At 38.0% G+C, this 24509-nt stretch overlaps 1 protein-coding gene and 1 pseudogene across 2 annotated transcripts in view; both read right to left on the reverse strand.

Moving 5' to 3' along the window:
* LOC121950096 lies at positions 1-11821 on the reverse strand (annotated as a pseudogene).
* Positions 11354-24509, reverse strand: part of LOC121950232 (anoctamin-9) — a 20129-nt gene continuing 6973 nt past the window's right edge. For both annotated transcript variants that reach the window (XM_042496171.1, XM_042496172.1), the window contains 16 exons: positions 24356-24449; positions 24215-24275; positions 21936-22018; positions 21722-21826; positions 21038-21202; positions 20920-20956; positions 17427-17538; positions 16636-16693; positions 16417-16514; positions 16128-16324; positions 15881-16033; positions 14013-14160; positions 13806-13928; positions 13363-13456; positions 12854-12966; positions 11354-12026 (listed from right to left, as the gene is read on the reverse strand). In XM_042496171.1, coding sequence (XP_042352105.1) covers positions 12011-12026; positions 12854-12966; positions 13363-13456; positions 13806-13928; positions 14013-14160; positions 15881-16033; positions 16128-16324; positions 16417-16514; positions 16636-16693; positions 17427-17538; positions 20920-20956; positions 21038-21202; positions 21722-21826; positions 21936-22018; positions 24215-24275; positions 24356-24449 — 1657 coding nt within the window. In that variant the 3' untranslated portion in view covers positions 11354-12010. The remainder of the gene's footprint in view (positions 12027-12853; positions 12967-13362; positions 13457-13805; positions 13929-14012; positions 14161-15880; positions 16034-16127; positions 16325-16416; positions 16515-16635; positions 16694-17426; positions 17539-20919; positions 20957-21037; positions 21203-21721; positions 21827-21935; positions 22019-24214; positions 24276-24355; positions 24450-24509) is intronic.

Here is a 24509-nt window from a genome sequence, read left to right on the forward strand (position 1 = left end):
TAATTTTCAGGTAATTTTCTCGATTTCTTTTAAAAACTGATCTCTTGCTAATTTCTAGGCCATTTCTTCTTAAGGTGCTTATTGTCTCCTGTCCATGTTTGTGAGATAAATTAAGCCAAGGTTCTTAGGTTTTAAGGGGTTCAAGTGAAGAGAGTGTGGATTAAATGACATCTTCAGTGACCAGGCAGAAACCATTTAAGAGTGCTTATAGCCTTTTTTCCATGTTTTTGAAATAAATTAAGCAATTTGCTCAGGTTCTAAAGGGTTATGTTTTAACTTTAAGTGAGGGGAGTGTGGATTAAATGACGTCCTCAGTGACCAGGCAGTAAAAGTCTGAGCGGGCTCCATAGCTGCGTGATCCCAGGTCCGACACGTCGTTGTCAGAAGGTTTGGGCTCGGCTGCAGCGATGGGAGCAGCGGGGAGGACAGGAGCTTTGCAGGCCAGAGCCTTGTACACAGGGAGTTGAAACCCTGCAGCAGGAAGAGGAAAAATGCATCCTAAATTAGTTATATTTTTAAGCTGTATCATGATTTTTCTGCAAATGAATAAGCTCTGAATTTCCAGTTGAGTGGGATTTTTTTCCCAGTAACTATTGAGTATTTGGTGTGTACCTGTTGTGTTTTGGTTTTGTCTCTCTTTTGTTCTCGCTCCAGCCCTCGTCTGCTCTCATCATGCACACCTGCCTGCAATCAAGCCTGCAACCTACAAGAGAGCCAGCTCCACAGGCTTTCCCTGCTGGATTGTTGTTAAGCAAGTCCAGCTCTGTTTCTGATCTTTTCCATTTTTTTTGCCCGCTTGTCCGTTTGCTTTTTTCCCCTAATATCTATTTTTTTGTGAAGTCTGTCAGAATTCCCTGCCAGCCGTCCTGTTCACACCTCCAGCCAAAGAAAACCACAGGGACATGGATCACCCCTCACCTCAGCCAGTTATCTTGTCATTCACCTGCACAGTTCACTATTTTTAATAAAGAACTCATTTTTTCTAACATCCATTTGTCTGTCTGCTGTTGGGTCCTTAGTCCCGGGGGTGACAGAAAAATGTCCAGAAAACTATATTTTCATTATAATTATATATTAGATATTGTTTTTGTCTTGTTTGTTTTTTTATTTTTACTTTTTTGGCTTATTTCTTGCTATTTTTGGAGGGGCATGTGTTAAGTTGCTCATTGCCTTCTCCCCATGAGTACTTTTAAAGAGTACCTTTGACTACAAAAAGAACAAAATTGATCTACCAGCATCTCTAAAATTCACCACCATCAAACTGTAAAAACAGCAGCTTGTGGTTTTAGGTGGAGTTCAGTGCTGGGCAGTTTTTCAGAGACAACCTGTAGTCTTAACACTCCATTTTTGATCTGATGACACAAATAAGAAACTGCATATGAATGAATGTTGCTGTTTAATAGATCAGTTGTCTTTGGACAGAGCATGGCAAGATGTTTCCACCCTTTGTTCTTAGTTAAGATAACCAGCTGTGGCTTCATATTGAACCTTTTAAAATCTGGATCGACATCAGTTTTCTCATGCTGCGTTCAGATGTCCACAAGCATTTGAACCTGTGAAACCTGAGCACACCGGTTTGGTTTTTTTCCAAGAAGGAATTAAATAACTTGGCATAAATTGTCCATAGAATAGAGTCCTTAGAATTCTATATTTAAAATTAGTTTACAGAAAAATTATTATTATTTTTATCTGCAATTAGTTTTATTTTATTTAAGCACTTTTTTCCAGTTGTATTTTCTTTTTTGTGGTAATTTTCACATTGTTTTACTTTTTTTTAATTTAACTTACTACTAATATCTTGAAAATACTTAGGTCATTTCTCTTCTAGTTGCTCATTGTGTTTTTTCCATATTTTTTGAGGAAATCAAGCCAGTTTTCTCAGCTTTCAAATGGTTTGGTGAAGGTTATAACTGGATGTCAATTCATCAAATTCTGCAGCTATGTGAATGCTAACCTATTCCTTTGACATAAAAGCTTCTTACATCAGTCTCGATATAAAACAAGCTGGTATAGAAATTATTCCCTAGTACTGAAGTTCAGTCCCTGTGTATTGACTCAAAATGATTGTCAGCTAGGTCAGTTTCAGCTGCACACCGACGTTTGAAGACAAAAAAGTCTATCAGGTTGGGACTTGCATATAAGCCGAAACCTTTTAGGTTCTAATTCTGATGAAACAAAATGTACAAGTAATGCCAAACAGTTGGCAACATTTCCAAATCTGGATCAGACTCAGCAGCACCAGATGGTTGCCAACACATGAACCTACTTGCCTCACTATGCTGTCCAGGTATTGAGTTTTTAAAAACAGTCACCTCATTCTCCATTAAGGCAGAGCAGCATTTCCTGTGCAGGTATCTGTGCAAACTGTGACGAGTACACCAAACATCAGTACGCTGCACTTTTCTTGTCCCTGTGACTTGCAAATCTCCAGCAGTCCGTGACGAGTACAGTCCAGGTACAGAGACGCGGGCATGGGAGTCTAGACGCCGAGAGCCCATGTTCTTGTCAGCAGTCTGTCCTTCTGGAGATCTCCAGCAGGGTCCGTGTCTGAGCGGCAGTCCAGGTAGTCAGACTCTTGGGTCAGCATGGGGTCCTTGTCATCGTGGAGAACAGTCTGAGGGTCGCCTGCAGACTCGCTGCGGAAGACGACTCTGCGAGGCATCGCTAAGGCCAGCTCCTTCCAGAAGTCTGAGGAAGGAGTCTGTGGAAACAGGCAACACGTTCAGACCTGCCTTTTTTGTTTGGCTTTTAATTGATCTTTATCATCTATGACATTTTTTAATATATATTTTACATGTTTTACTACTTTCTATATCATTTTATTATTTTTAACATATTTATTTATCATTTTACTTTGTGGTGTTATTCTTTCATTTACCTCTTACTTACAGTTTGAGTATTTACCTTATTTATTTATATATTTTTTGTAAGATTGCAATTATCTTTTTATTTATTTTACATATTGATTTACTCACATATTTGCTATTTTTTATCATCTTTTTATAACTGATGGTGTTTTTCTCACAATGTATCAGATTTTATTATCATATTGATTTACTCACATATTTGTATTTTTTATCTATCTTTTTTTATAACTGTCGTGCCTCTGGTGTTTTTCATCATGGTAGCGTTTTCCTCACTTCCTGGTTTTAATGAATACTATTAATCTCACTATTAAATGTCGTCTGCCACCAGTATGCTATGTTAAATTGATATTGACATCAAATGTTGTTCTGACATTGAATTTTGGCCACCCAGCATCACAATCTAAATTCAACCCTGTATCAACGTCTATCAGGTGGTGGCCAGCAGGGTTACTATGAACCATGTGATCACACATGAATAAAAACTTTTCTACTTTTATTTGAACAGTTTTGGTTGTTTCACATGGCAGATTTCTGTCTGTGATCTCTGTCACTGGTTTGCCGCATTCACCCCACACAATGTCACACGTTTCTCAAAAAAATGTTGCGTTTAAGACACATAGGTGATTATTTCACTGTAATGTGAATGACTAATGTTGCTTCAAAGGAAAAACACAGAGTCCAGTGAAAACAAGAACAGTTGCTGAGCAGTTCATCACATATTGTGAAGAATTTGTTGGTTTCCGCTTCAAAGTACCAAAACAGCAGGTCCAGACAAACATAAGGTGTCATATTGGGGCTCTCAATACCACAGACAGGTTGTGGGTCTCCCACCAGGTGAGCACGGTGACGGTGAGGCAGTGCTGGTGCTCACTGAGCAGCTGCTTGATCTCAGGCCTCATGCGTTTGGACTGACCCTCCAACGTGATGATGATGGGCCTCGGACACAACTCCAACAAGTGCAGGAGGCCCTGTCTGAAATACAGAGACGGTGTGTCATCCTCATAACACACATACTGAAGACACTGCAGTGTATGACAGCAACACTGACCTCAAGTGGTGTGTTGTCATGATAGCACAGTCATTTTTACTCTGTTTTAAACTTTGTTTCTACATTAAGTTGGTCTGACCTGAAGTTATTGCAGCACCAGTCCTGCTCGAGGTATGCATAAGAGAGCAACACGATCTCCTGCTCAGCAGCACCAGTCCATACTTCAATGCATCAGAGACTCAACACGATCACCAACCCCGAGAGCGACTCATGTTCATCAGCAGCTCTGCAGAAGGCTCTGGAGACACAAAACAATTTCCATTATTAAAAATGGCTGTTTTACATTACACTTTGTGACCCAGAAGCCTGTTTCACTAAAACTAATTTCCCAAATGATTGTTGCTTGCAAACTGTAGATACATTTGAAAATTCAACAGGGCTCTCCAGGCCTTTCAATTTGTCTCTCACAGTTAAGATGAGAGAAATTGCGACCTCATGTCGAAAACTGCAGTTTGCATGTTAAAAAAAAACAGCCCTCAGATATTTTGCACCACTTGTCTGGAATAATTTAGACTGAAACCTGACACACTGATAACGATGTGGCAACTACAAATTTTGGTTAGAGTTTCTACTGATTTTTAGGTATGACTGTTTCACCAAATATGCTTGTATTTTTTCAAATGTATGCTTTTTTCTATGTTTTCAGGATGATTTATAAATTTACAATTTTCTATGCTGATGTCTACATAAATATATATCTTACAAATATTTAAACATAATAAACATAATATCATTAAATATCTTTTCCTTTTCATATATATATCAAGGGTATGTTAGCATATCTGTTTAAAGCGTTATTATTTTATTCTATTCTATCTTTCATTAAGATTATTAATGTTATTTAATTAAATTTTTACTATATAGATCTGATTTTAATGTGACTTCATGATTAAATAAAGTATAAAGACACTGGGTGAGATAACAGTGAATGGAATTAATAAATAAAATGAATGCATATTTTATTATTATGTCATGCAAACAGTTGTGCCCAGCTTGCATGGGCTTACAAAACAAAATCTAAACAGCCCAGGGCCAGAGTCTAACAGATATATCTCTTCAGACATAAAAAAGACAGAAAAATAGAGCAAAGCAATAAAAGTATCCTACATAATTAGATCATCACTGCGTTAGACCGACTTTTTGGTCACTCACAGAGGAATCTACCGTGTAGCACTGTAAAAAAATCTCAGCCATTAATATGCAAACTTTCTTGCCTTCTCTTTCAGACTTTTGAGATAAAATTGGCAAACTGATACTCATCAGTTAAACAACAACTATTCTAACTTTTGGTCATCTGAACACAAGAAAATGTCAGGCTGTAGATGAGCCATTTTATGGAACATTATATCTCTTTAGTCATCATAGTTAGCACAGTATAAAAGGAAATGGGACTCACATTCCACTTTACCCAAATTATAAAGCTGACAGAACAACAGATCAAGAGATAATGACCGCAGAATCTGAAAATCCTGGCCTGTGAATTTTGAAACCAACAAACTATGAAGACAATGAATTTATTATTAATTCAACGGTAGTATTGCTGATAAGGCTTACCTGAGCCTGGTAGGATATCATTGTCATTGAGGTGCACCTTGTACGCATTTTTACTCTCCAGGTGAGGTTTGAGAATAAAGTTGACAAACTTCCTGTCATGATCATTGTTCACATACGAGATGTAGACGTCACATAATTTGCCATCTGAAGACAGAGAGACACAAACACACCAGTGTTCTTAATGATACAATGTTATAAATGATTATGAAAACCTTATATGTGCTCAACAGAGGCCTCACCACTGAGTTCATAGTCTCCGTAGGAGTTCTTGTGCCAGAGTTTCATGTTGAGGCGACACTTGAAGTACACAACAACAGCTACAGCCAGGAGGAGGAGGACGGTGATGGCTGCCATAACAGTCAATAGGTAGATCGCGCCAGAGCTGCTATAACACCTAACAACATTTGTGAAAATAGCTGGATAAAGAAATAGATAGATGGAAAGATAAATGTATTTTATTTAAAACTCTTAAAAATATTAAAAATATTTAAAATTTTAAATACTATTTATCCTGAGGGAAATTCCAGCAGTCAGCTGCTAACATTCAAACATAAAAGAGAATATTAATATTTCATTCTAATTTATATTAATAAAATTAAAAAGCATAATATTAAAAAGTATAATAAAAACATATACATAATAAGTAGATCTTCCAGTTAGAAAAGTGCAGTGCAAAGTGGAGAGGGACACAGCCAACACCCCCATCAGTCATGTGGTTTGCTGCACACAATGTGTTTTTACTAAGACTGTGGATATGTATGCAGACATGCTCTTTGCATTTAGTTTAAAAAAAGAAAATGAGAAAAGTAATGTGTCTGGATCATTTTGCATCCTAGCACTTTTTGTATTTGGCTCAGTTAAGACTCTCTGCTTTGTTCCCCTGCCCTCTGAGTCATGCTCTTGGCATTTCATCTGTGAACTGTGACAAAATGTAGTTTACTCAGTCGGTAAACACACATCTGCGGACAAAGAAATCATCACAGCCCTTTCAGCTAAAATAACAAATTCTGTTCCATTCATTAATTCAAAAGTAATCCCTGTCTTTTGTAGTACTGTGCACACTTTCAATTCACAGTTAATTCAGCTAAGTATCATAAATCAAACCAAATCAAAGCTGTAGATCACAAATGATTCTCTGCTGCTGACACTGCAGGGCTGGCTCCCATGCCAAACCCCTTTTACTGTAAAATGACACAGATATGTGTGTGTGTAGTGTGTGTGTGTGTTGAACAGGTTCCTGAGACAGTATGAGACAGGGTTCACTGATTTGAAACTGACTAACTAAGGCTCTAAAGATGCATAAAAAAGCTACTGAACATAACAGTGATCATGTCTGTCTCTGTTTCAGAGACAGTTTATAAAATGGGTCTCAAAGGTACTTTAAATTGTTTGTTTCTTTTCAGTGTATTGCTTTAATTAAAGTCTTTTCTTAATACAGATAGTAAAACCACCCATTAGTAGTTGACGGCATTGTGGGAAATGTCATGTGATGTGGTGAAATCATAGGTCAGTAGCATTGTGGGTAAGAGCAACATGGCTGCAGATGATGAAAGTACAACTCCAGAGTAACGATATTCTACACGTGGTTCTGGAGGCGCATACGGTAAATATTTATTTATTCATGAATTATGTTGTTAATGTTTCTCACATGGACACTGGAGGTGCATTTTTGGTTTTTTTGTTTTAAAGATATACTGATGCTGTACTGAGAGGGAGTGTTTTTATGTGTTTTTGTGTTTTTTATTTTTGTTGTAGTTTTCATGGTTTGTCTGGTGGTGTTTCATGTGAAGCATGGCAGTTATTTCTTGGATCAGTGTAGCTACACCAGGCTCCTCCAGTAAACTTGTTGAAGTATCTGGTTTTGAGTAGCAAGTGGCATTGTGCTGCACCCCAAATCAGCCACCATGACTGTTCCATCAGTGTGTGAGTGTGAATGTAGCAGGTGGCACCTTGTTGGTTAATGTGACAAGTGGTGAAAAATGCACTTGGAGTGGTCAGAAGAGTCTAGAAAAGCGTTAAACAAGATGTAATAAGAGTGTAAGAAAGCAGCATATATATAGGTCAGTATCTTAAGTCTTACATGAATGTATCGGGTAGAAATCAGATGAGGTGTTCCTCACTGTGCAGCTGTAGGGCCAAAATAGTTCAGATCTGCGCGGTTAATCGTCAGCAGACTGTTCACTATCAGCTGGCCGGCCACAGGAGACCTGATGACAGAAAACGTTTATTCTCAGAAACTTTTGTTTTTAAAGTCCAGATATATGAAGTGAAATTTGAATGTGCTTCAAATCACCATGAGGAGGTATTCAGCATGTAATCTGTGTGATTGGTGAGAGGTTGGCCTTCTTTGCTCCACTGCAGCATGGTGTCACAGGGTTCTTCTGTTGGGTCCCAGAGGAGGAGAGCGGTGCAGTTCAGTGTCACAGTGGTGTCCTCTATCGCATAGATTCTGTTTTGGTCCTCATACGGTTGAAATTCTGGGGCTTTGGAGCACTGAGGCTCTGTGGGAAGACAGACCACTGTTATCTCCAGACAATAGAGGCCTTCAGGTGCACCGGCAGGTCCAGTCTGAGACTGCGGCTGGAGTGCACGCTGAAACTAAACGCCTCTTTGCAGGTGCAGCTGTTCAATCAACTCCTGTAAAAACTCTACTGCAGGGAAAAATCATAGCTCACTGCCAGAGACACGTAATTACAGCAGCAGGTTTGAGCTGACTTCATTACACTTACTCATGGAAATAATACTCACCTTTAACTATGAGACGCACAGTGAATGAGGCCGTGCTGTTTCCCTGCTGCATGCAGGTGTAATTCCCCTGATTCGCCAAGCTGAGGTTGCTAAACTCCACGTAGGTCTTGTCCTCCTGGGTGAGCAGCCCCTGGCAGTTCATCAGCCAGCTCAGTTTGGGCTGGGGGGAGCTCTGGAGCTCCAGGGGGCAGTTCAGGCGATATGGAGGCTTTCCCACATAAAGCACCTGCTCCTCAAACCTGCTCCCATCCACACAGTCCTGAGCTATAAATACAGACAGAGGAAGTTCACATTAGAGATGCAACAAGCAAACTTTATCCATTAAAGACTGATTCTAGTCTCTCAATTCATACTGAACCCACACCAAGCGTTCTTTCATTCCTAAATCTAAAATCTGTACACCTCACTGCTTAAAATAAATTTTAGGTCTGGTAACATGAGGTATGGCCTCTGGGATTACTTTGGCTCTACTTGCCATGACTTCGCCTAAAATTTGATAATGACATAAATCAGAATCACCTTTATTTGCAAAGTTTGTGTACACAGTCAAGGGATTTGTCTCTGGTTATTGCATTGCTTTCAATATGTTCAAACATAGCAGCTGGAACGAGGAAAACAAAGCTAGACAAATAGTGGTAAAATATATACTGGACTACTGTGTACACAAGTACAGTATTGCTGAAAAAACATCGGTCAACCCCTAGTAAACATAAATTAAGATCTATAATTTTTATTGTGTTTCCTTTTTCAAGGCAATCCGTTTTCGACATTATTTTAAGTAAGATGAACTTATCAGATTTTAGAGTATTTACAATTTCCCTTTGCCTTCTTTTAAAAAAGCACTTCTGCACCACCTGACTGCAGTTACAAACAGTTACATACACACAAGACTGTTGAGCTTTTGGCAAAGTGAGAGTCTCATGGTGCATGAAGGTGAACCTGTTTACTCTCTCCCCCCAGCCGACTCTGAGCAAAAGAGTGTTTTGCTGACTCATGGAAAGAAAACAGTTTGAGGAGGACGTGTTCAATGCAAACAACAACGCCTTCCTGCTCATCTGTCAGGATTTATTAAGAAATAAATCTCACACAAAACAACTGATGAGATCTGCTCTATTTAATTTGGACCTGTTTCGACAAGATTTTCAGCGCATGCGCTCATCCTCACTATGGCCACAAATAACCCGCACAACTGCTCTGTCTGGTCCCTCTCTTACTCCCCTTTCATTTTTTTCTTCTTCTTTTAACTATTTCTCAAACAAAGTGGCACACATCCGGGTCCAAAGTCCAGGTCTGGACTTTTTTTTTGTTGCCAGGCAATAGCATGTGACCGCGTGACAGATAATGTGACCGTGAACACACTGACCACATGTGTATTGACCTGTTATTTTCCCAGCCAGCATCCCCCCAATCTGACCAAGATTAATAGTTTTTAATAGACAGTTATACCAAAAACAATAATCCAACAGCTATCAACAAATGGTTAAAACTTGAGTTCCGAGTAGAGCGAATCATATCTCAGTAAAGTAAATGTGAATTAAAAGTGAATAACGTTTGATTTTGTACATCCATACCGTCAGTGAGGAAAGTCTTGTCCCACTTCCCGGTGATCAAAAATATTAACAGCGACTAGAAAAAAAGCCATAATCCGCAGTCCTCCTTATCCTCCTTTCTCGGATGACAAATAAACCGACTGTTTTCGTAAACCTATATAAACCTACATCCCTGTAAGAAAGTCCTGTTAATTTAATACAGTTTCATTACATAGACGTTTCTACGCAGACGTCAGGCTTCTGGTTGAACAACTGCACCTGAAAACACTTGAAACTCTTTTGGCTATTGGCTACTCGTGGTCACGTGACGTTTGCACGGGCTTTCACCTGCGCAGTGAAACTCGGGAGGAGATGATGGAGGAAAACTCACGGAAATACCTAGAATACCTCTTTCTAGTGACGAGGCACATTTTATATAGGATTTATTTATATGTACCTAAAAGGACTTTTGTTCTGACACTGTTTGACGCATTTTAAGCGCTTTTCATTCTTATTTGTTTTGTTTTTTTAAACTCTGGCTGTGTTTATGCGTATGGCATACATTTTGGCAGGATTGTGTTGGTTTTTTTTTTGTTTAATCTTGAAATTTCCACCTCGGCAAAGTGCAAAATGCGCCATTGAAACCCATTCAAACTGCATTTTTTTAATCTCAAAGCCACCTTTAAAAACATGCATTGTATTATTTCTGGGTGTCATCCTGGGCTTTTGCGTTGGAATTTGTAATTTTTTTTTCACATCATGACGTAATTTTCACCATATTTTGGCATGTGGAAAAAACATGCTCTTTCCACTAGGTGCACTGTCACAATCAATGTTTTGGCAAATCATTGACATACCCCAGGCTGTGATAATAAAATAATAATAATAATAATAATGATAATAATAATAATAATCTGCTTTGCATGTAGTATTTTGAAAATAATTCTTTTTTTTTGTATCATCAAGCCTGAAGCCACAAATTTTAAAGCATTGGATTGTGTTCTCATTTCCAGAAATGAAGTGCCAGACTACAACCAGTGAAAACATTTTTCCCAGCTTTGCAACCCTAAATGTACATTTATTAACCTATTATTGCAATAATTATCTATTAACATGATACTGCTTGGCACTGTTAAAATAATGGTAATATTTGGTGTGGGGGTTGGAAAATCTTTGAGATATGGGAACAATGCACATCGTGAAAAGTCCTATTAAATCTAATCTTGAAGAAATATTCCTCACAAGCTACAAATGATATGTAAATGATTGCAAAAAAAATTGGAGAAAAAAGTCTTTAATTATGTGTTGTGTAAATTTCATACATTTTTTGATAAAAAATAAGTCATACAGGTGAAAAAATTAACTAAAATATGTCAATTTGAAACTAGTTGTTTTCTCATATTGAGACATTTCTTTTTTTTTTTGGAATTACAAATTTTATAAAATAAAAAAATATGTGGATTTTGCATAAAATTCCAGATCAGAAATGTGAACTAAAAAAGACACCCAAATGTGTATTTAGGACGTTTTCTCTCCAAAATCTAAAAGAAATGTGATGGAAGTAAAAAAGCCCGAAATTCTCAAAACTGCCCAGTGCATGGAAATACTGCTGTTAAAAAACATTTTGACCTGGAGTGTTGTGCCTTTTAATTAAAACACTTAATTTCAAAAGGCATCACATGAGGCCAAAGTTTTCCTCTTTTATTCAATAATATAAAATATTATAATGCAAAACATTCCTGTGTCTGGTTTACAAAAGACACCATCAGATTCTGTCTGCAGTAATGACAATCATCACAGCGCTTTGTTACAGTTATAAGGCAACATCGTAACACACAATCAGTACTGTATGTGCAGCAGCAGTATAAATTATCTTTAGGCTTTCAATAAAAACACTCACATACATCTCACAAATATAGAGATCCAACAGTAAGCAATCAGTGCATTCTTACTATAGAATAAGAACAATCTAAAGGTCAGTAAAATCAGTTACTGTACACTTTTTGTTTTGTCCATGAAAAATTAGTCTGCCTTCAAAGTCCATTTCATACATGAGAATCCAGATAGCCAGCCATTAATATTTGACTGCAAACACTGAAAGAGAGTGAGAGCCCTCTCCTCTCCGTCTGAACTCTGCAGAGAGACAATTTAATAACTTTGAAGTTGACTCAACTCTGTAATACTCTGGACACTTTAAATGCACAAGGCAACGCTGGGCTCATGTCCTCAGGGAAAATGTGTAACCTTTAAGTGCCTGGGTGTGGTCACGCTTCAAAAGAACTGTAAGAAATAAAGCAAACGTTGGTTAGTTACAGTATCTATGTCAAATAAACTGTGAGCACTGCAAAGCATGCTCTAAAAACGTGATATTTAAAGTGACTTTTCATTTCTGGGGAATATTTATTTTATGCTGGCTGAATTGTATACCTATTGTGCAGTCATTTATTTGCTTTTATTTTAGAAACTCTAAGTCATAGTGAAATTTCTCCAAATTTTAATGCAGTGGTTCCCACAAGTCATTATGTCCACTCTGAAAAAGTGAAAACGTCTGAAAATCTAGTTAATATCATCTGATTGAAGTTAGCTGCATGTTTTCAGACAGCAAATCAAAGCATGTGATAGTTTTTTAACAGAGCAATCAGTACAGTGAGGATGCCAATCAACCAAACACATCAGTCAAATTCAAAATACATCAAAGCCCATCTGCTGAGGTCACCTTGTGTCCTTTGTGTGTGTTAAAAGTGAAAGTAATCGGTCATATCATTGCCCATAATGATCTGGTGTATTAGATAAGCATGATGTAAACTTTGGGAACCACTGTATTAATTTAGTCAGACAAGAAAAGAGTGGACCCAAACAGTCTTTTTTTTTTTTTACCCCTCTCTTTTCCTCTCTCTTTGGAATTTGGAAATGGACACCGTTTTCTACTAATTTTATTTTTGTTACCAAGTAAACAGTTCAATCTTACAAATTGGATTTTTTCGTTCTGGATTATGTTGAGGGAGATCATTAGACCATCAGGCTAAGGCTTCATTCATTGGAAATCTACATGTTTTATTGGCATCCAGCTGCCACAACAGTGTAAAAGCAGATTAGTGTTGACTCACCTGAGTTCCTCTTTTAGTCTTTTGAGTTTATCAAAGAGTCGATCATTCTTGACCTGCATGGGAGCGCTAGGCACAAACCAGGCTGCGATGAACTTGCATATGACGACGACGTGCTGCAAGCAGAGAGGGAAATGTTGGGAATGTAATCTCCTTTTTTATTTGTGAAAATGTGGTTTCATTAAAGATGAAAAAAAGTCTTCACACTAGATTAGGGACTTTGTTTTTTCTTCTCGTTGATCATTTCTTGTCCAGCACTTTTCATCTGGATGCTTTTGTGAACATTTCAATGTAGATAACGCTCTCTGATTTTGTTGTAGCCTCAATGAATGTTGTGAAATGTCAAAATAATCAAACAGTGAGCTGTGAGGACATTGTGTGTGTGTGTGTGTGTGTGTGTGTGTGTTTGTGTGCACGTGTGCGTGTGCATGTGCGTGTTGCAAACTGCTCAGAGAAATCAGTGCAATAAGAGGCAATGAGTGGTTTCTTGTTTGGTCATGGTTAAGACTTACCTCAAACAGGATGACAAATGCAAAGCGCACAGCCAAAATGAGCCAAAACTGTGGAGTAAAACTGTAGTCCTCATTGCTCCTGTAGTCTTTATACCTTTGACGACATACAGACCAAAAAAAGGATGTTATCTCCCTTATCAGTTGTTTTTTAAATCAATCACACAGTGGATTATTATGTGTCCCAGCTCCAGTAATGGCCACAGACTTTATTTATATAGCACTTCTATTACACTGTTTGCACAGTAACACTAACAGTGCAATACCAGCAGGATGTCTGAGTGCACTGTGAGCACTGAGAAGTTATCAACACTGGTGGTGAGCAGGATCAACGCTTTCGACTCTGTCGTTACTCAAATGACATGTTTTGACTTTGGTTTTTCCTGACCTAAATACCAAAGTAACTCTTGAGCTGACAAAACAAATAAGAATCAAAAAGAGCAAACCTGCAGGAGGAGACATTCATGCCACTCGCAGTGATCATCTGATTTGCTGAAAACTCTTTTGCTATGATCTCGTCGTCCATTCGCGCAATGGAGAGAGTGTTGTTGATGTATCCCACCATGCAGCTTGAAAAACAGAAGCATATATACTTAAGCTGAGTGTTGTACACAACATGACAGAACATAAACATTTTCCAGAAGAGTTCTCACTCCATATCTGTTGCCGTGCCGTTGGCACACGGACCATAGCGGTAACGGTACACCAGTCGAGGGATGAAGTCTGAAGACACGCCAATGACCAGCCCGTTGGCAATGACTGCTAAGACACCAATTGCCTCTAACACGTCTATCCACACACCTGAGGAGAGGAAACACTGATGTGAGGAGAGTGTCATCTACAGTATAAACATAAAAAACAACACTTTAAGTCTCATTTTTAAAGGGACAGTTCACCCAAAAATACATTTTGTTCCTCTTTCCTGTAGAGCTATGATCAGTCGAGACTGTTTTGGTGTGAGATGACATCCCGTCGTGTTCTGGTTATAGTGCTGATTATGATCTTAGATCGTAATGTCAATGTCAATGTCAGCTTTATTTATATAGCACATTTAAAAACAGCCAGTGGCCAACCAAAGTGCTTTACAGTAAAATAGTAAAAACAATAAAAAGAATAACAAGTAGATTTGTTTATTGTCTCTACGGTTACAGAAGTACAATCATATGAAATATTTTTGTTAGAAGCTCTTCAATAGAAAACAGTAAATGGTCAATATCAAACACACATAACAATAAACACAATAAAACATAACAAAATGAGCATTAAGGAAGTAATAACAAATATGTTTTTGATATACATATAACCTACATTCAAGGCAAAGCTTATAGCTCAGTAAACACCTTTTGTTTGGAAGTTGTTTTGGAGCATCAATCTGTATTGTAATAAAGTAGGTTATTTCCCAAAGAACGGCCGATGTGATATGTTACTTTAAATGTTGCTGCCGCGAAGAATTTTGGGACAGAATTCTCTCCTTTCCTTTGGTAAAGGATGCTCCGGTGTGTCCTCTGCTAAAGACGATAATAAAGGAAGCACTGAAGCACCTTTTCTTATTGTTAGGAGAATTGAAACAGCTCTTATCATGGCAGCCGCTCAGATACTTCCTGGTTATTTCAAGTTAGGAGCCTTCCTAAGCAAAAAGGACTATTGGACTGCAGCCTTAGGTCCCAGGTTTCCCTGCTGATCAGGAGCTATTGGGTGCAGCTGTGATGCTCTTGTCAGCTGCTGGTGATCAATCTGGCTGAGAGGTTTTATTGTGGGGTTGGCTTCTTTCTGCTCAGTTGGTTGTGGGTCTACAGAGAGTCAACACCTTCAGTTGGCTTTCTGTGTTTTTTTTGTTTTGAGTGGAAGTTTGAGTTAAGTGTGTGTTACAAATGTGATTCTTCTTTTTGCTTATAATTTTGCTTCACACCTTTTCAGTGACTCCCACTTTATCATTTTGATAGAATCAGTGGCTGGCTGTGGGGAGTTTTATTCCAACGCCACCTTCTAGAAACCAAAGGGCCCGGTTTTGCTTTCACCCTCTTGTACATGTCAGTGTTTTAGTAGTTTCCCAAACTGCAACCCATGTCTTTCAGGTTTGTTTTCTGGAGAAACAAACCAAATGGAACAGATGGCACTCGGCTTGTGGTGCTCAAAGTGAAAACAACAATAACAACAACAACAACAAAAAACACTTAAAAGACTCAACAACGTCTCTTTTAAGAAATCATGAAAGGGACTCTCAAGATAATCCACAGACCTTGTTGTGAGCAGTTTCATGTTGGAACTACTTTCTCTTTACCAAACTACACCCGCCAACCGTATCGCTATCCATAAAGAGGCGTGCATCTACTGCTTTCTCACCTGGCACCACTGAACTAGTATCACAAGCTGAGCAGCATCTAGTTCCATTATATTGGAGAGAAGGCAGACATCACTATAGCCAATATCTCCACTCAGCAACTCACACCAAAGCAATCTAGACTGATAAATAGCTCTACAGCTAAGAGAAAAAGTAGGTCCCTTTAAAAGTGGTGCTCACCAATATCGTTGGTTTTCTTGGGAACCAGTCTGCGCTCCAGGGTGACCATTTTAATGGCATCCAGGCGGATCTCAATGATGTTATTAATGAGGGCAAGCAGAGGAGCGAGAGGAAACGCTGCCACAAAGATGGTGGTAAAGCTGAACTGGATCACTGAGGAGAGAGCAAAGAATGACGTCATTCACCAAAATCAGCCCTTTACTTGTCTACAGTTTTTTGTTAATATAGCATTTAGTGAAGCACATACCCATCTCCAGGAACTCATGGAACAGGCTGAAGGAGTCGACATCATTGAGACGGTAGTTGCTGAGCCAGTCTCGAAGCTTGCAGTTATCACACAGCTCCGCTCCGTGTTTGGCCTCTGATTCGTCTTTCAGGTAGCAGTGGGCGCATTTCCTCTGGAGCTTGTGGGTTCTTCGTCTCTTCAACCACCTGCAGAACCACCTGATGAAAACAAGACACAGCTTTTAAAATATTTACAAGTGGATTATACAGGACGATGTGCAGTATTATTTACAATTCTGATTTATACTTACGGGCCAGTGAACTCAAAGACATTGCTGATGGTTTGCTTGAGTACCATTATAATCGCCATCTGGATGAACAGGTCTGTGAGACATCCACTGGGATGACACTGCACAGCGGACACAAACATGTTTGGAATGCAACCAGATACAAAAATGTAAAAATAGCAATTTTGACTTAAAAATAAACATTTAGTCTTTCTAAATGACATACATAATTATGTGACTCACCTCCTCCAGCCTCCATTTCCCTGAAATTCGGACATAACCACCAGGATGGCCATTTATCCTGTCATATGTGTTACAAAAACAAGTCAGTATTAGTCAAGTTAGGACACAAGGCATTAATAAGTGAAGACAATCAGTCCCTTTCATTTTAATTTAGGGTCCTTTAAGTTATGGCAATGTATTCTGTGGGTTTAAAGTCTACAGCTGAGTGATGCATTTGAAATTCTATCAATAAGAATACTTCTTTGACACCGATATAGAACATATGACACCACTAAAAAGTGAATCAGAAAGTGAATTAGGTGTGGACGGCATGGCCCAACTCTTCTATCACGGTATAAGTGATATATCACAATACAATAATTGTTTTGTAAATTCAATGAAGACATGGATGAAAACATCCATGCACTTTATTATATTTAATTATCTTCTTCTTTTAATTGTAACTACCATATGAACAAAAAAAAGCGAGTTAATAACAAAAGACTCAGAACAGTGAAAGGAAAATTCTCTCAAAACAGAAGCTTCACAGTTCCTGAGATCAATCATTTCTAGTGTCACAGATTTCTATATTCAAAATTCTCTCATTCATGTCTGCATTATTCATGTCATTTTGCAAAGCCGCTGGATTCATGGGAAAAAAACTCAGCCCTGATTTGCTCCTGTGGTAGAAACAGTTTTGCCAAATCCCTTTCGGTGGGCACATTTCTTGAGTTGCACAAGATATATATTGCCAAACCCTAATGTGAATATTAAATCATGGACCAGCCCTAACAGAATCCACCAGGTCTTACCTGCCGAGAAAAAACGCCACGTAGAAAAGGGAGGAGAAATAGGTGAAGAACTGGAAGGTGAACATCTTGACGGTGAAACTCTTCTCTGTGGCAGCAAATGATCTTGTTTCCTCTGTCGGAGACAGAATTCATGTCAGTGTTGATGCAGTTCACTGTTTGGTCAATGGATGGCACAATCTCAAACACTTCAGTGAAGCCCTACTGTAGAATTACAACTGAATAACTTTTATTATATGATTACCTCTATTCAAATTTGATTCATGTAAATAATGCTTTCAGAAACTTTTCAGCTTTGAGAAACTGTAATCAGCACATCACATCTGAAAACTTCAAAAGAACAGAGCAATCATAAATCAAGGTGTCTACAGGTTTTAAACACTAACACTCCTCTTATTATTCATTTGTAAAGTTCAAATTTGTTTTATTTAACCCTTTGTGGGTTCTGACTTTGCTCCACATGACATGGCCAGCAAACCAGATAAATACAAAGATCCTTTAACCCCGCTTATATATTTACACACACTCACAACGCTCTGCGCACAAAATGCACTTTTCAAAATTAAAATATTATACATTGATATTATTTTCTGCTTTCACTGAGATTATTTTTTTTTTCAACCAACACCTGTTCTTATCAGAAATATCAAATATTCATTCCTTTTCAGAATTTTAACCCTTTAAATGCCAGGTTTTTGTCATGATGCCACTAGCAGTAACATTGATTGTGACAGTGGAAATAACATTTATTTTTTCCACATGTATGATTACAAAAAAATTATGTCATCTGATGGAAAAATCTAAAACTTACAAATTCCAAGGCAAAAGCCCAGAATGACACACTACAATATATGTTTTTATGCTTTGATGTCAGTGGCCTCAAACATTGCAGTTTGAATGGGTTTTTCTTAACTGTATGAATGTAAAAATTTAGTTTCCACAGTATATTTTAGACTGATTGTAGGAGCTGAGCTGGAAATTCCAAGATTAAACAAAAATACAAAATCTTGCCAAAATGTATGCCATATGCATGAACACAGCCATACTTATCAAAAAATGAAACACCCTAAAAAACAGTCTCTAAGGGTCAAAATAGCTCATATAGTCATAATTATCTCCTTCTCCATCTCCACCCTCGGACCGCCCTCTTTCTGTTCCTCATGTTCCACAAGTTCAGTTAACTTCCTGTCATGCATCACCTTCCCTCTACTGTTTCTCATGGAGTTTCCCTGCTTTGACTTTACCTCCATCTGATACATAGCTTTATAACTGCCATACATTTCCCCAATCAGTGTATGTGGTGACCCAGTTCCAAAGTCCAACCTGAGAGCTGTTGTTTGCACATGTCCTTCATATAAGAAATACACTGTGCTTGCTACTACAGTTTGTATATGTAAACTTTCCCTGAGCAGTATTTTATTTTTAAGATTTTTGGTTTTGCCTGCCATAGTTTTTGACATGCCGATCTGCAGTTCACCTCAGAAAATTGAGAGGTGGAATATATTTCCAGTATAAGACCTGACTTTGTGTGAACAAGTATCAGAAACACATTGTAGTGTAACTAGTAGCCAACCATTGTCTACTTGTGTATATTTTGATCCAATACCCATGTGTGCAAAACATGTTTTTTGTTTGCCTCTCTACATATTTTCTATCCTTATTTATTCTATAATTATTTTGATTTATTTAATTACCTACCTTTTCCCTTTCCCCACCTATTTATTTGTTCATTCCATTTTATTTCAATTTTATTTATCTTTTCAAACCTTTGCTTATTTATTTATTTTTCAATTAGAAGAAATTACAAAAAAGAAATCAAAAAGAAAACTAAGAGGTTTACAGAAATGGGTCAAAAAGTCCACTAGAGCCTTCAAATATTTTTCATTTTCTCAAGGAGACAGCCTAACACTTGAATGCTTTAAAAAATCACACAGATAAGTGTATAAGTGTGTAAGAGGGGACTTTAGACCTGGGTTGCCGTACACAGGACAGCTATCAGTCTCTCTCTCTGCCACCTCATCTTGTGTTCCAAACACTACTTGTTATCTGTCTGTAATCTGTCTGTCTGACCTGCTTCCTATCTTATTAGCTGCCTCACTGCTGGGAAAAAATACAAGCGGAGCTGCTTTCTTGGGAACCTGGTCACAACACCCCATGAAATGACTTGTTTCACTGTCGGAATGTTGTCCATTCAGTCCGATAACAATTTTTAAGTCTAGAAGAGCCACACAATTAAATCATTTTATCCCCATTCATGTTAACGAAAGGCTAACTGGATGTTAGGCAGCTTGGCTGTCAGAGGTCTCTAGTGTGCTTGTGCTATGTGCACAAAAGAGAACCGCAGTAATGAGTACTAAAACCTGGAAATCAGTTATCATTTCAGCACCTTCCCTCATCTCAAAGTCAGCGTGTTGTTGAATGGGTTTTTGGTTAAAAGTCTGAAATAGTCTCTCTGAAGAGACTTTTACATTTTGTTCTATGCCATTATGTCAAGTAAAACGAACTTTAATGTTTCATAAAATAAATGGCTAAATGAGACTAAGAGGGTCATCACACCAAACCGCAACAAACACGGTTTTACAACCTTGTAGTGTTAGCAACGCAACCACAGTGTAGTTTGTGTACAGCCAAACTTAAGCTTTTTATTTCTAGCGATTGCATTTAGGCTTCAAAAATCCAATGGAAAAATCCCATAGGCTTTTTGACGAGGGAACCAGGGCAACATAAGCTTCCACACTGGTGTACAGAAAAACGTCATCCCTGGCACACTCTGTAGATGCGTTCGAAACCGTTCCCTGTCACAGATATGGTGCACTATATAGTGTGTGCCATTTTGTAGTAGTGTTAAAATTCTCAGCAGTTAATTTCATTCACTATATAGTGCACTATAAAATGCCCACAATGCACAGCAAATTTGAGTGTACATGCGATGTATCCTACATTTTACTTCCGTATACCACAATGCAATGCAGTCATGTATATCTGGAGGAAGAAAATTCCAGCGTAGTGTCTGAAATCTTGTTCAGTTATTTCCTATGTAGTTCACTATCTAACACACACTACATAGAGAATGGTGTGAGTGAGTGAGTGAGTTTCGGTTTCGAACACAACTCATGATGCGGAAGATCTGGGTGCTTTTATGCCCGGGAAGTTGAACTTTTTTGCTTCATGAGTCACCGAGCAACTTTCATGGGAATAAATGGGACCCTCGCCTGCAAATCTGTATCCAGTTCTCTTCATACGTCCGTGAGGACTCCCACTCACTATGCAGATATGAAGGGCTCATTCTAAGCTAACAACGCACAATGATGCTAACTTTCAGGTAATTATACACTGGTGAAAATATAATTATGAATATTATATTCAATTTTTGCCAAACACCCCCCTAAATCCTACACACTGGACCTTTAAGCTAACATTCAATTCTCCCAGGAAACATGAGTGGGATATTAGTGTTGCAGCATCTCTTCAAAATTTAACAGAATACTAACTGTACCTATTTCACAGAGCTTCATGGCAACAATCCTGTTGACCTGCAAAGACAAAGACATCGTCAGAGTCACAGAGAATTTCTTTAAAAGGAGACAGAGATGAACATTTAGAGACCCGCGTACCCGTGTCATGACAGTGATGATGAGGTAATGGAGGACAGCACCCAGCATCATTGCTCCACTATTTGAGTGGTTGCTCAGAAACTCCCACGATCCTTCAGCCAAGAGCACTGCTGCAATCACCCTAAACACCACCAAGGCGTGTGTCAGGCCGATGATCACCAATATCTGAGGAAAGACAATAACAACAAAAAAGCCTCACTCATTAGTAACGCTATACGTCATGATCAACTACTACAAGTTCATATACCATCCGCAAAAAATAGCAGAAGACAATGAGCAACTTAACCAAAACTTCCCTGAAAAATGAGCTGAAATTTAAAAAGAAAATGTACCAAATTTTTAAATACATCATTTTTACATTTTTCCTAGTTTTTTGTGATGATTTTGTAATAATCCCCAATTTTTAAAACTAATTTTCAAGTCATATTTTTGTCACCAAATTTCTTGCAATTTGTGTGACATTTCTTGCCAAGTTTCTCATTTTTTCCCCATATTTTTCAAAGAAGTCAAAGCAATTTGCCCAGGTTTGAAAGGGTTAAACAGATTTTGAAAGGCATCGGAACGCAGCACAAGAAAACTGATATGGATCCAGGTTCCAAAGGGTTAACCTGAACTCTGAAAATGTACACACAACTTACAACAACAACAACAACAATGTAAAGAGCGTAATGACAGGTCACCCACCATAACTGTGACACAGATCAGCACCAGAGTGCTGCGCAGATAGGAGTGCTTATATTCTTTTGGTTGGCAGTTGACGTTGTTCACAATTTCCAGGATCAGTTCCTCCTACAGTCAAATAAAATAGAGGAAAAAAAACACAAACATGTATTCTAATGATCACTCATCAACGCCTATCATCAGTGAAATGGGATGTAATGCATTAGGGTGATCATACCTCCTCCTCACACCAATCAGACACTTTCCATTCGCACACATAGGAAGCTCGATGTCTCTTCCAGAACTCCAAAAACAGTGTTGCTGTTAAGGCGAAGGACTTTCATGAGTTCATAGAGCCAACTGTGACCATTAAAAAAAAAAAAAAAAAAAAACTCCATTGTGGTAGTAATGTCTTTTGCCACTTTGATAGAGGTGTAAGATAATATCGATATACTTGAATATTGTCATATTATGTTTTGTGATACTGTATTGATTCTTTAAAATACTATTTTTTTTTAAATTAATAATATACATGCAATATTGTACAGCCAGTACTGCTCCCACACCACATACACTGAAATGGACCCGTGCAAGGTCAATATCAAAATGTGCAATCTTATTACCACAGTGTGCTATATCACAATGTGCAATTATCCATGTGCAATTAGTGTAAAGATTTTTGTTTAACTGTTGAGTTTTGCATCTTGCATCTTTTTACCTTATTTATCTTGTACATACTATGTTTTGATATTCCTTTGCTGCTGTAATAATACAAATTTCCCTGTTGTGGGACTTATAAAGGATGATCTTATATTCATTGTTATATTCACTCCAGTGTAATAGCATAATACTGGTGTAAACACAAAGAACATGAGCCTATCAAACAGGCAGAGTCTTAAAAATCTGCAATATACTGCCTTGCTTACAGCATGATAATATGTTGTAATATATTGAATTGTAGCCCCTGTATCGTGACACATTTTCAATCACCAGATTCTTGCCAATACACAGTCCTAATCTGGTAGTAGTTTGAGATTAAAAGTTTGATATGCCTTCATTAAGGTGTAACATCAGATGAAAAAACGTCTTTGCCTTATACACACATTTTTGCTTTGTGTTAGAAGGCCAACTGACACAGGGGTTAGTTGCAAAAAATAGACAGCAGCAGAAAATTTAGGAACTGATTCCTACTTCTGTGGTTTTACTGTAAACTGCTCTTTGTGGTAAATTACAAAACTCATAATTTAACTGGTATTATGAGGGGACTTCCATTCAGCTGGGCACAGTTTGTCCTGTAATACAAACATTTTTCTGATCTTGACACATTCTTTCTCTTTCTGTATCTCACCCCTCCCTTACACACTTCCTCTCATACACTCATGTAAACACTTCATGAAGACTTGAAGTGGCCATCATTTTGCCTGAATCTCTATTTTCTCCAACAGTAATGAATTTTATGTGAGAGGAGTTTGGAGTGACAAAAGACTATAGATGTTCAAAATAAAAAAAAATATGTATATATAAAAAACTGAATAAGTCAGTAAAAGAGCGTTTAGATGTTCTTATAGATGACTGCTTGACCACTCCCACGGCCAGATGGCCTGGGCTGATTAAGATGTGAGAAGCCAGGACGAGTAGGTTCTCTCAGTGATGTGGCATCTCGTTGGCAGTGCATATCTAAGTGATCATGAAACGATTAGGCAGTTGGATGAAATAAATGGGAGGCAGATAAAAGACTTGATTGTGCAAGTTGGCCTGTAAAGCCAGAAATGTTTAGGCAAATGTACAACTGAATTGGAAAGGGAGCTCTGCACCCTGATTTTCAGTTATTTTGATTAAATGTGCCTATTGCATTGGTTTTAATGGCTATGAAGCAAAACTGCATCTGCAGCAAGTATCATTGCAATAAGGGACAGCTTGTTATTTATGAGGGGGGAGGCATGTCAAATAATTTCTCAAGCACTGGAAATGGGGTGGTGTTTTATTTTGGCTTAGGGGAGAGACACATAACTTTAAACGATTGTATTTTGATTTATTTAAATACCCTCAGAACCACAAATCCTGCTTGTGGGTTTGGAAGGCATGTTTTCTACAAAAACTGCCAAAATTGCACAATTTATCATAGCTGGGAATTATAATAACAGAATATTTAAGAGAATTTGCATATTTGTAATGGTCCTGCACATAATTTGTAGAAAGATTTTGCATTTTGCTAAAGGAATTGGCTGATTGTTTTGGTGATGACTCTAACTCTAGTGCTGATTCTTCTTTGCTACGACTCCAATACTTCCCACATTTGGTGTGAATATTAAAAGAAATATGGTTATTTCTGGGGTTTTTTGTAAAAAAAAAAAAAAAAAAAAAAAAAAGTCACTTTTCAGCCAAACCCTTCTTCTAATAAATTAAGCACAGTCCCTAAATCACACTAATCTATCTTAAACAGGGATCTGAATGTTGAAAACACAATTATTTCTATCAACACAAGAATAATGAAGTCATATAGACAAACAAACTCACCCCACACTGCCATGAACATTGCAAAGAGCACCGTGCCATTATTATCAAACAGCTGGCTCACCTGTTGGCAGAAGAGATCAGCAGTGAGCACAAACACACAAACACACCATTCAGCTGTCCACTGGAAATGCACTGATGTACCTTGGCATATGTGCAGGTATCGGAGAGCTGCCACACTTTGCATCTCTTGTCACAAAGGGGACACATGACTGTGTCAGCCTCACAAACCTCCTTTCTACAACACAATGAGCTCTGTTTTTATTGCAGTGTAAGTGCTGTTTTACAACAAAGATAC

The sequence above is a fragment of the Plectropomus leopardus genome, chromosome 11 (genome assembly GCF_008729295.1).
Source record: "Plectropomus leopardus isolate mb chromosome 11, YSFRI_Pleo_2.0, whole genome shotgun sequence".
NCBI lineage: Eukaryota > Metazoa > Chordata > Actinopteri > Perciformes > Serranidae > Plectropomus > Plectropomus leopardus.